General features: G+C 49.7%; 1 protein-coding gene across 1 annotated transcript in view; it reads left to right on the plus strand.

The window, feature by feature from the left end:
- The window catches only part of CUNH1orf127 (chromosome unknown C1orf127 homolog), a 33,879-nt gene extending 21,672 nt beyond the window's left edge, over nt 1-12,207 (plus strand). The window contains exons 7-13 of the mRNA XM_029562674.1: nt 1,076-1,213; nt 1,725-1,809; nt 2,739-2,935; nt 3,160-3,280; nt 9,454-9,644; nt 10,112-11,199; nt 12,027-12,207. Coding sequence (XP_029418534.1) covers nt 1,076-1,213; nt 1,725-1,809; nt 2,739-2,935; nt 3,160-3,280; nt 9,454-9,644; nt 10,112-11,199; nt 12,027-12,207 — 2,001 coding nt within the window. The remainder of the gene's footprint in view (nt 1-1,075; nt 1,214-1,724; nt 1,810-2,738; nt 2,936-3,159; nt 3,281-9,453; nt 9,645-10,111; nt 11,200-12,026) is intronic.
- The last annotated feature ends 314 nt before the right edge of the window (nt 12,208-12,521 follow it).

Genomic DNA, 12,521 nt, shown 5'->3' on the forward strand with positions numbered 1-12,521 from the left:
TTTCGGTCTTTTTGAGACAGGGTTTCCCTGTAGCCCCAGCTGGCCTGGAACTCACTATGTAGACCAGGGTGGCCCTGAACTCTGCCTCCCAAGTGCTGGGATCAAAGGTGTGTGCCACCACACCCGGCTAAATTTCTTTTTTGAGATAGTCTTTCACTGTGTCGCCCTGACTGACCTGGAACTCACTATGTAGACCAGGGTGACCTTGAACTCATAGAGTCCACTGCCTCTGCTTCCTGAGTGCTAGGATTAAAGGCCTGTTCCACCATGTCTGGACCCCTTCTTTTGAGACAGGGTCTGGCTGTTGTGAGCTCACTAAATAGCTGAGGGTGACACTGAACTTCTGATCCATCTGCCTCTGCCTCCCAAGTGCTAGGATTAAAGGAGCGCACCCCTGTACCCTGCTATTGTTTTGAGACAAGATCTTGCTATGTGGCCTAGGCTGCCATTGAACTCATGGAAATCCTCCTGCCTCATCCTCTCAAGTGCTAGGATTATAGGTGTGAGTCATTATACCTGGCTCCCACTTTTCCTTCTGCTGGTTCTAGGGGTTTCCACAGCCACTGGGCAGGACCCTCTCTACTTCGCTGCCCTTTGAACCTTTGGAGTCTGTGCATGCCTCTCAGTCCTAGAGTCCTAACAGTTTCAGGATTGGGTGGGGTTCCTCTCTGCCCCTCTTACATCACCACGCACCCATCTTTATTCAAAACCCCTATTGCCAGTGCCCCACTAAAGGGTGGTAAGGAGAGCCCAGGACAACAGGATGCCAGTTCTGCCTGGCCTGAGCAGTATACAGGCTGAGCGGCTCAGTTTGCTCTTTGCACCCATTATCCACACACTGTGCATCTGCTGTGCTCCAGGTACTCCCAGAAGAGGTCTGCTCCTCTGAAATATAAACGTACCAATGTCCTTAAGTAACTGCTGTCCTGCTCCTTGGCCAGCCCATCATCCTCTCTCCACGGTCTTATCATCCTCTTGAGGGCCTCTGCCCCGCCCCAAGTACCATGCTCCTTGACCCTGAGTGGGACCATTTCTTCCTGGTCAGATGGGTTGTGACTGTGCCTTATCTCTTCAGACCTTGTGGCTGCTGTCCCTTCGAGGGGAGCTGGTGGCTTCTCTGGAGGATGCCAGCCTGATGGGATTGGATGTGGACATTGGAGCCACCACAGTCACCATCCAAAGCTCGAGACAAGACCTTCTTCAGAGGCAGGAGGTCAGTGGTGGGTGGCAGGCCCTGCCAGCTTTGGGGAGTGGGCCTCTGAGCCTGGCACCCAGAGGAGCACTTTGCTACCCCTGCGGTGCCAACTCACGTGTCCACCTGTGAGACTGGACAGATTTAGGAAGGCGGCTTTGAAAATTGGGCCCCATTAGTGTAAAGTGCTCCGCTCGGCAGATGAGGGGGCTACAGCAATCATCTATTCAGCGCGTTCTGATCACTGTGGCAGGAGCGTAATTACCATCTCTTTAAATAGCCCAAAGTTGCCGTGTAAGAGAAGACGGCTCACATGACATTTGCTCCGAGCTTGCTTCCTGCTAAAAATATCCCGGCTAAATAATATTTCCTGGTTGCACTGGAGCAGTAGGCCCTGGCCTGGATAGACTCTTGGGGCTTTGTCCAGAGATGAGGCAGAAAGTGTGGGAGGGTATGGGGTTACTTGTGGAGAGGATATGCCTCTGGAAGGAGAAGTTTGGAGGCCACAGTGGGGACCTTCCTGCCTCCCCAGATGGAGAACACCTGCCTGGAGCTCCTCCCGCTCTGGCTGGTGAGTGGCATCTACGCATACTCCTTTGAGGCTGTGTGTCCACCGGGTAAGACCCAGGAGTGCCCCTCATGCCAACCTCCCTGACTTCAGCACTGTCTGTTGCTCCTGTCGTCCCCTCCTCTCCCTGGTACCTTGTCCTCTCTGCCCACTCCACCTCTCCTCAGTCTCAACCTTGGCTGAGAACTTCTGAGATACTTGGCACAGAGAGAAGTTTGCCATTGTTGGAAGGTGTGTGGGAACAGTCTGAGTGGTGAAATGATCTACTGAGGGCTCAGACCTGGGGTCTGGGAACCCCTGGGGAGCCCTAAGACAGACTTCAGGGACTCTAAGGACAAAGATGGGGGAGGGCCTGGGCTTAGTGATCTTGCTTGGGTGAGACAGCCTTCCCTGCACCTTCTGTGATATATAAGCCCACTGCTGACCTCTAGGGAATTTAAATTCTGAAGACTCTGTATGCAAAGTTAGGTGGATCAAAGGCTTCATCCTGTGTGTGTGGATCAGATATGACTAACACTTCAGGTTTGTATAGAATTTTATCCTGGAGTAAGTTTTTGAACAAAGACTCTGGGGAGTTTTGGGGCATGGGGCATGGCCTGGTCGAGTCCATACACATCTCTTTCCCTGTTTGTAACATTTGAAATCTCTTTATTTGGCGACAAATGCTTTCATTTAGCAACTGCAGAGCTGGCTCAGAATGTCCCAGTGAGAGGGCCGACACAACGAAATTCTTGCCATGAGCTGTGTTTCTTAAGAGCAGCTTTGGTAATGGAACGGGCACCAAGCTGGGTTACAGTGGCTGAAGACAGGCTTGGCAGAGGCAGGCCACCCTGCTCCTGGTACCTGCTTCTCCATGGATCTTGAATGGCAGCTTCCTCTGGGGACTTGGGGGGTCCAGGGGGGTGGTCCCCCCACTTCTCTTTTTCATCTGTGTGAATCATTTATCATTTTCTGTATGATGTGTCCTTTCTTTTTCAGTGTCATCCTGGCCAGGGTCAGAAGTCTTTGTTTACATTCCCAAGCAGGGAAGGGGTCTGGTCAAAAGAGGGTCCTTCACTGAAGAGACCCTGAGCCCCAGATCGCTTCAAGTGCACCAGTCCGACACCTTCACGGTGACTGAGGACAGGGATTTTGTGATCATCAGCATCCCCTCAGCAATGCTGCTTAAGTTCCAGGTCAGCGCCCTGCTCGAATCCCCTCCTGCTCTTCCCCGGCCCTTTACTTGGGCCGCTGATAACAAGAGAGATGAAAATTGTAGGAAACAGGTGCGTGGGGCTGGCTGGGAGGAAGCCTCAGTATTTAGGCCCCAGAGACACAGCCTTGTCGCCCAGGTAGCCCCAGGGGAGGACAGCCACAGGGCGTGAATGCATCTTGCAACCAATGCCTTGTTGCCCAGCAGCCTTGCCAAGAAGGAGAAGCCCCAGGGATGCAAGCTTTCTACAGGGTAGATGTAAGCCTGAGCTTTGTGGAGACTATCTCTCCAGTGCACTGGACGGTGGAGAACTTCTTCCAGTGTGTGGGTGAGGAACTCAAGAAGGTGCCTGCTAATGACAGGTGCATGCCACACAATCCCTCTTTCCCCTGCTCTGGGGTTCTTTCTTCTATGACACTCACACACGATGGCTGGAGCTGGCCTGAGATGAAGCACAGTCCAGGGACTAGATGGTGACAAGGTCCCTGGCTGTGAACGGTGGTGGTGGTGGTGGTGGTGGTAGTGGTGGTGTCACCGGGGGCAGAGGCCAGTGTGCATGAACTTCTCAGCCAGCTGTTGCCTCTCTGTGAGTTTCTTCATCTTGCTCAGCCTCAGGTTGTGTGTGTGTGTGTGTGCGCGCACATGTACATGTTTGTATATGCACATGTATGTGCACTAGTACACGTGTGTGTGGAGGCCAGAGGTTGATGTCGATGCCTTCTTTAGTTGCTTTTCAACTTGTTTTTTGAGACAAAGTTTCTCACTGCACCTAGAGCTCACCTATTTAGCTAGTCTGACTGGCCAGTGAACACCAGGGATCCTCCTATCTCTGCCTCCCAGGACCAGGCTTTTTTTTTTTTCCTGTCTTTTTGAGATAGGGTCTCCCTGTAGCCCCAGCCAGCCTGAAACTTGCTATGTAGACTAGGCTGGCCTCGAACTCACAAAGATCCCGCTGCTACTGCCTCCCAAGTGCTGGGATTAAAGGCGTATATTATCAAGTCCAGCTATTTTGTTTTGTTTTTGAGACAGGCAGGGTCTCATTTAGCTCAGGCTGGCCGTGAACTGACTATGTAGTTAAGGATGACCTTGCGCGCACATGTACATGTTTGTATATGCACATGTATGTGCACTAGTACACGTGTGTGTGGAGGCCAGAGGTTGATGTCGATGCCTTCTTTAGTTGCTTTTCAACTTGTTTTTTGAGACAAAGTTTCTCACTGCACCTAGAGCTCACCTATTTAGCTAGTCTGACTGGCCAGTGAACACCAGGGATCCTCCTATCTCTGCCTCCCAGGACCAGGCTTTTTTTTTTTTCCTGTCTTTTTGAGATAGGGTCTCCCTGTAGCCCCAGCCAGCCTGAAACTTGCTATGTAGACTAGGCTGGCCTCGAACTCACAAAGATCCCCCTGCTACTGCCTCCCAAGTGCTGGGATTAAAGGCGTATATTATCAAGTCCAGCTATTTTGTTTTGTTTTTGAGACAGGCAGGGTCTCATTTAGCTCAGGCTGGCCGTGAACTGACTATGTAGTTAAGGATGACCTGGAACTTCTGATTCTCTGCCTCCGTTTCCCAAGTGTTGGGATGACAGATATTGTGCCAGTTTATGTGGTCCTGGGGATCAAGGCAAGTACTCTACCCACTGAGCCATGTCCCCAGTCCCTGCCTCAGTTTTTTCATCTGGAACAGAATCCCAGTGCCTGTCATGAGCACTGGATTAGAAGGTGGTGACTAGGAAGGCACCTGGCACAGGATGAGCAATTTCCGTTTTGATGTGTCTCTGCATGGGCTCCAGTTTCACAGATCACTCAGTTCCTCAAACTCCTTGGCAAAAAGCCCTACAGGCTGCATGGTATCCTTCCCCCAAGGGGAGCAGCCCTGTAAACAATGCACAACGGTGTCTCAGAGGGGGTTTTGGGTGAAAGCTGGGGCTACTAGACAACCTGGTATTCACACATGCAAAACCACCAGGAGCAAAGCCCATTCAAATCCAGCATGAGGAAATGCACATAATTCACAAATGATGTCGATCACTTTCATCTCCGACTTCCTAACTGTCCTCAATAGAAGACAGACGCGAAGGAGATTTAACTCAGATGTTAATAGTGCAAGAATGCCCTGTTACCAGGATATGATGTTTCGGTGCTGCATAAAAATGTAATTATATTCAGAACTATATTTAAAGATTAAAAGGGGACTGCCTACCACATCTAGCCCCAAATTCAGAATTAGAAACAAAGACAGAGGCAGGATGGGTTGGGGAGGGGGTGGTATGGCCGGGACGAGTTCTAACAGTCTGCTAAAAATGGAAATATTTCTCAAAAGTTTTTACACATTTCGGCTGTTTTTGTTTTAACAGTTTCCTGAGGCAATGATATTGATTTTGAAAAGGGAAAGTTAGAACTTTAGCCAACAGATTCACCAGGCACTTGCAATGTGAGATTTGGGAGGGAAACTATCAAATGGTCTCCGGGCATCTGCAAGGAGAGATAAGAGATTTCCAGGGGATCTCTCCGAGGGCAGGTGGACTCAGGGGGAGGTACTAGGGATGAGCTGAACTTTGTCCTGTGTCTGAAAGGTGAGTAGTTTCTTCATAGGGAGATAATGAATAAAATACAGAATCAGCAACAGCAATAAAAATAGTTTAGATTTTTTTTTTTTGCCTCCCTGGAAAGATTTACACAGGCAAATAATGTTCTGTTTCTGGTTTTATTAATTTCATATCAGCATTTGGAATGAATCTCTCCCCTGCCTGTTCCCCAGTGCACCTTCTCAGTACTTCCTCTGCAGCTTCTAGATCTTTCTCTTCTTATTATAGTTACTGCTGCGTGCTCCTGTCTTTCCCTGTAGTCGGGATGCCTGGAGATCAGAGGCTGTGTCTTGTATAGCTTTCCTTCTTCTCCAACTTTCCTGTGTTATACTTAGTAAGTACTTAATAAGTGCTTCTTGGATCCAATTTTTACTAGGAATTTTAAAATTTTACTTAGGTATTTATTTTATTTATGTATTTTACGCGTATGAGTGTATGTAAGTGCACTACGTATTAGCCTGGTGATAGCAGAGGTCAGAAAAGGGCGTCGGATCCCCTGGAACTGGAGTTATGGACAGTTGTTAGTTGCCATGTAGGTGCTGGGAACTGAACACGGATCCTGTTCAACAGCAGCCAGTGCCCTTCACTAGGAATTTGTTTTAGAAAAAGAACATTTTTTTCTTTTGTCACATGTGACTAGTGAGTTGCAATGGGTTATGTAAGTACTCTGTGGTTATAGATTAAAAAAAATCTCCCTCCTCCCTGGTCCCCCTCCCAAAAAATGAAAAACAAAACAGAACAGTGGTTAAGACCAGTAGGATTCAGCCTAACTGTTTCAAATGGTAGATCTGAAGAGCAGCGGGGGGATAGGGTTGCCTGACTCCAGAAGGAAGCTGGGGAGGTGGAACTAAAGTTATTTTCATGTATTTGAAATTTGAATTCTTTTTTTTTTTTTTTTTTAAGTCTTTTTGAGACAGGGTCTCCCTGTAGCCCCAGCTGGCCTGGAACTTGCTATGTAGACCAGGCTGGCCTCGAACTCACAGAGATCCATGGGTCTCTGCCCCTCAAGTGCTGGGATTAAAGATGAACGCCACCACACCTTACTGAAAAATTTTTTAATATTCATAATTTTAATTTATGTGTATGGGTGTTTTGTCTGTATGTATGTTAGTGCACCATGTGGAGGCCAGAAGAGGGTGTTGGATCCTCTGGAACTAGAGTTTCAGATGGTTGTTAGCTGCCATGTCAGGGCTGAGAACTGAACCTGAGTCCTGCTCAAGAGTAGTCTGGTCTTAAACGCTGAATCATCTCTCCATCCTGAATCTTCATTTTTTGTTTTTTGTTTTTTTCCATCTTTTTTTGGGACAGGGTCTCCCTATTGCCCCATCTGGCCTGGAACTCACTATGTAGACCAGGCTGGCCTTGAACTCACAGAGATCCACCTGCCTCTGCCTCCCAAGTGCTGGACTAAAGGCGTGCTCCATGATGCTCTGCGTATCTTCATCTTTTAAAGTGTAGGACTGACAAAATGACTCAGTGGATAAGGGTGTTTTCCCAAGAACCTGGGTTCAATCTCCAGTACCCACAAGGTGGAAGGAGAGAACCGACTCCTACAAGTTTTCCTCTGACCTCCACAGGTGTGCACCCTGACACATGTATGCCCCACCCCCAATATATACAAATAAATAAATGTGATTAAAAAATTCATGAGTGGGCTGGAGAAATGGCTCAATGGTTAAGAGCACTGGCTGTTCTTGCAGAGGACTCAGGTTCAATTCTAAGCACCCAGGTGGTGGCTAACAACCGTCGGTAACTCCAGTTCCAGGGAATCCGATGTCCTCTTCTGACCTCTGCAGGTATTGCGTGACACACTTACATACATGCAGGCAATATACTCATACACATAAAATAAAAATAACAAATAAAAATATCTTTAAAAAATTAATGAGTGAGTGAGGGGAGCTGGGGGGAATGCCAGCGTGGTAAGGATGACCAGGGCCCAGGGGCAGGGCAATAAAATAGCAGTATAAGAACAGATGGAGAGGGGGAGTGGGGGACTCCAGCGCAGCGGGAGCCACCAGACCCTGCCAGAGAGGCAAGCCTCCCTTCTCTGAGGGGCGCCTGTCTTAGAGGTCCCTGCCTTTTAAGCAGGTGGACCACAGTGGCCAAATCTCATTCTTCTGTGAGAAGCTGATTATATAAAAGGTACTTGGTGAGCCAGGTGTAGTAGCTCATACCTGTAATCTCAGCTCTCGGGAAGCTGAGGCAAGAGAACTATTCCCAGGCAGGATTAACCTGGGCTAAACAGTGAGTTCAAGGCCAGCTTGGGCTATAGAGTGAGATGCTGTTTCAAAAAGAACCCCCAAATTTCCCAGCATGTGTGGTAGCATACACACCTTTAATTTTATCAGAGACAGAGAGAGGCGTATCTCTGATTTTGAAGCCAGCTTTGTTCATAGGCCAGCCAAGGCTACATAGTGAGACCTTGTCTCAAAAAACAAAACAAAATAGCGGGTATGGTGGCACATGCCTTTAATCCCAGCACTTGGGAGGCAGAGACACGTGGATCTCTGTGAGTTCAAGGCCAGCCTGGTCTACATAGTGACTTCCAGGACAGCTGGGGCTACTGGGAGAACCCCCAATACCAAACCAAGAAACAAAAATAATAAAAAAACAACCGTGCTTTAAAGAGCTGGAGATACAGCTCAGTGATACACGCTCAGCACGAGCAAGGCCCTGGGTTTGACCTCCAGCATCAGAAACAAAACAAAGCAAGCCAATAAACTGTTTAGGCCAGATGTGTGGACACATGCCCATAATCTCAGCACCTGGGAAGCTGAGACAGGAGGACAGGTGGTGAATTCAAGGCCAGGCTGGGCTACATATGAAGATCCTATCTCAAAATAACAACAAAATGTCCTTACAAAATCATACCATTCTAACCACCTTCTAGGCTGAACCATGAATATTTAAGAGCTAACCTAGACCCATGGATTAGAAGCTGCCAGCTCTAGCCTGACGGGTTCTCAACAGGGTGGTTTTTGTTCACTTAGCAATGCCTGGAGAATTTTCAGTTGTCACACACGGGAGGGTACCACCAGCATTTGGGGCCTAGAGGCCAGAGATACTGTTTGTTGTCTTATAATCTACAGAACATCACTCCCACACAAGACTGGCCCAGAACTTTGGCTGTTCTAACCTGAGCATGGTGGGCAAGGAACAGTGCCTGGTTCTGACTGATTTCTGGGACTGGGCCAGTGTATGGGACCTTGAAATAGGAAATGGCTCCAAGATGAAACCAGCGGGTGGCAGCCAAGCTTGGGCTGTGAGTTGAGGTCAGATGGTCTTTGCAGAAACCTAAATTTGCGTAGTTTAAGTTTTTAAAAATATTTTACTTATTTTTGTTTTATGTGTATGAATGTTTTACCTGCATTCTGGAGTTAAGGGCTGTTGTTAGCTGTCATGTGGGTACTGGGAACTGAACCTGGGTCCTCTGCAAGAGGAGCCAGTGCTCTTAACTGCTGAGTCAAGTCATCTCTTCAGCCCCCTATTTATTTTTGAAGCAGGGTCTCTGGCCCAGGTTGGCCTTGAACTTGCTACATAGTTAAGAATGACCTTGAACTTCTGATTTTCTTGCCAATACCTCTGAGTTGGTGGAATTACAGGCATGTGCCACCATTTTTGGTTTATGCTGTGGTGGGACTTGAACTCAGGGCCTTGTGCATGCTATCTACCTTCTGAGCTACATTCCCAGTCATGTAGTTCAGTTTTAAGAATCATCTCATGCTCACATATTCTTGACAGGTCAGAGCTCTGTGAAATTCAGCTATCAGGGCAGCTCCAAAGCCAGCGCTGTGCAATGACTTCCAACCTTTCGTTCTGTGAGAAAGTGGTTGCTCATGATCCCTATAGCAGATGTCAGGAGGATTTTGCTTCCTTAGGAGGAAGGCTGACCTCTGCTTCTTTTCTGGAAGGTTCAAGAGAAGAGTTGCCTGTCTCAACAGCCACACCAAAGACTACTTCATCACCCCTGTCCCCTGGACAGGAGACTCCTCCAGTAGAAGTGCCATATGCTACCTCTTCCCAGGTCCAGGACACACAGCTGGCTGCCCTGGAGGAGCCCTCTCGGGACTTTGTGCACCTGCTTCCTGAAAAGTCCTTCAAGGCAAATTCATAGCTATGGCCTCTGCCCATAGTTCCCAGGAAGGGTCTGGCTCCCATGAGGCAGCCGTGAGCTCAACTGAGCCCAAGTCCTCCCTTTCACCACTGTTCCTCAAGGACAGCCACATTCTGAGCCCTAGTCATGTCTCTTCCTCAAATTCAGAACATTTCCCAGGGAAAACCGGGCCTTAGGGAGCATCCACCTAAGGGAAGAATCCTTTCATCTATTCTGCTGGCTCTCATCCTCTCTGTGCCTTGAGATGTGATGAGGAGGCAGCAGTAGAGACAGCAGCTGCAGTCCCAAATGGGGAGGGGGAAAGGGAGGCTCACTCAACAGCCTGGTGATAGGAGTCTTAGAGCTAGGTCCAAAAGCCCAGCCTGAGGCCACAGTCCCTATATCCCTCTTGGAGCTGTGATCCAAAGGGAGGCCAGAGTTGTCTGCTTGTTTCTGATGTGTCTTTCTCTCTGCAGCCAGAGCCAGCACCATTCCTGAAAACAACAGGACCTGCAGGAGGAAGCCAGGAGTCCACTGCCTGGCTTTTCCTCAGAGCAATAAAAGATCAACGTGGTTCCCAGGTTTCCCCAGAGAAAGCAGGCATACCTCTACCTCTCCAGACTTCAGCCACACTCCCGTTGGAGCCCATGGGAGCTACCCAGGCTGACCACACACCGTCACATCCAGTCTTCCTGGCTTCTACTTCATTGACCACATATTTGTCCTCAGAAATCTCCTCTCCTGGATGGCCTTCCTGGAGGCCTGATGGGTCCAAAATGCTCCTGGAATCTGGACCATCTCTGACTCTAACGGAAAGTCCAGGAGCTATGAGGGCTGAACAGGATTCTACCCAGTCATCAAAAAGTCCCTTCCTGCTCACAGCATTGTCAAGGGAGACTGTGGCTTCAGTGGAGCCCATCCCTGGGGAGTCTACCCATATTAGTGAGGAGTTCCAGCTCTCCATGAGGCCCTCCATCAGCAGCCTGGCTGAAGAGGGAGTAGTTTCCCATCCTGCCCCCAGGATGTCTCAGGAGATATCCCACATAGTCAAGGCTGAGGGGCCACCGCAGAGTGACTGTGATCCCTCCAGGAAGGGGGCAAAAGGGTACCTGGACTTGCCATTCTCAGAACCAAGCCAGGTCATGAAGGGGCTGGAGCTTAGCACCCAGCTGGGGACGGATACCACATTTATCACCCCAAGAGGGAGGCAGCCAGAGGCCAGTGCCCATCTGAATATCTCAGGACGAGAACCCCCTGAGATGCACAGGGTGGGCCCAGCTGCTCCCCTGACAGCATTTCCTAAGAGCCCCCTGCCCTTTGCCTCTAAAAACCTTGCAGCCCCTTGTGAAGAAGAGTTAGACAGGACCCCACACCCAGAGTTAGCACCCACGTGGCCTGAGGGTTGGCATGAGTGGGAGGCTTCACACACCACCCGCCCTCTACCTTCATACACCCCAAGGTTTCCAGCTCCTGCAGAAACCACATTGCCCAGCTTGGGTGAGCCTGGAACCCTCTTCCCTGATGATCAGGGGGTCTTGCCCCAGCAGGAACCATCGGAGTCCATGTTGGCCCCCACCTCTGTACATAGTAGTAGAATGGTGCTCTGAGACACTCCTGTGCTGAGCCTCCTTGGAGACTTCAGGGGTGAGTCTGAGAGTGTTTAAGGAGGGTATGTACAAAAGAGAGGGGAGACATAGTGCGGTGGGCTAGGACTTCTCTGCAGGAAGGGGGCTGGAGCAGGACAAGGTCCCTTGGCCCTCCTTGAGCTGGTCTAGCAGTTGTATGCCTGCTCCCACCATTAAGACATCCAGGCAGGGGGCTGGAGAGATGGCTCAGTGGTTAAGAGCACTGACTGCTCTTGCAGAAGACCCGGGGTTCGATTCCCAGCACCCACATGGCAGCTAACAACTGCCCGTAACTACAGTCCCAGGGATCCAACAGCCTCTTCTGTCCTCTGCCGGCCCTGCATGACAAGGGTGCACTTACCTACTTGTAGGTATAACACGCATACACATAAAATAAAAATAAATAAAATAAAAACAGACATCCAGGCAGGGTGCAGGCTCTGCAGCCAATGGGCATCTAGGACTCCTGGCCCAGTGTCTCCAGTCTTTGATTTTGTAACCTTGACAAAGGCCCTAGTCTCCTTGGGCCTCAGTTTCCCTATCATTGAATGGGGGAAGATATTAGTTCCTCCCCAGCGGGGCCATTGAGGGGTGAGTTAGGAGCAGACTGAAAACCTTGAGTGCAGAGCCCTGCCCAAGCATGCTGGGAAGCCCAGGGGAGGAGGATGGAGAGTGCCACTGCTTCTTTCTGCATCCTGTGGTTTCTATGGCAGCAGCTGGTACCCAGCGGGTTTGGGACCCATTGACAGTAACCCTGTGCTCCCAGACTCCCTGGCCCAGAAGTCCAGCTGTGGCCAGGCATGGTGGCCTGGGCCGGAACCACACTCAGTGCTTCCCTGCGAGGGTGGTGCCTCACTCGCCAGGCCGACCTCCGTGGCTGGAAGTGGGATTTGAAACGCAGCCAAGAAGAGGAGGCCGGCGGCAACGCCGCCCGGAACGCGAACTAAATAAATAAATAAATAATCAGGGTTGTCTTGGCTGATAAACGGTCCCTACCTTGAAGACGACTTTTCCCCCTACAAGCCCCCCTCCTTCCTCCTCTGGGCAGATCCATCGCAGGCAAAAGCTTAATAGCCCCATTTAAGGCTTTTCCTTTTCACCACGGAATTGAGCTGCTCCTACCATTACGAGGTTTTCAGCTTCTCTCTGAAATCAAATTACTGACTCCATTTAATTTTTTAAAAGCTCAGATGATTTCCCTTTCTTGAATCTGAACCGTGACTCCAAGGCCAGCCCCTTCCCCTGCTGACCCCCCCCAACC

Source organism: Nannospalax galili, unplaced genomic scaffold, assembly GCF_000622305.1.
Source record: "Nannospalax galili isolate Female #2095 unplaced genomic scaffold, S.galili_v1.0 scaffold870, whole genome shotgun sequence".
NCBI lineage: Eukaryota > Metazoa > Chordata > Mammalia > Rodentia > Spalacidae > Nannospalax > Nannospalax galili.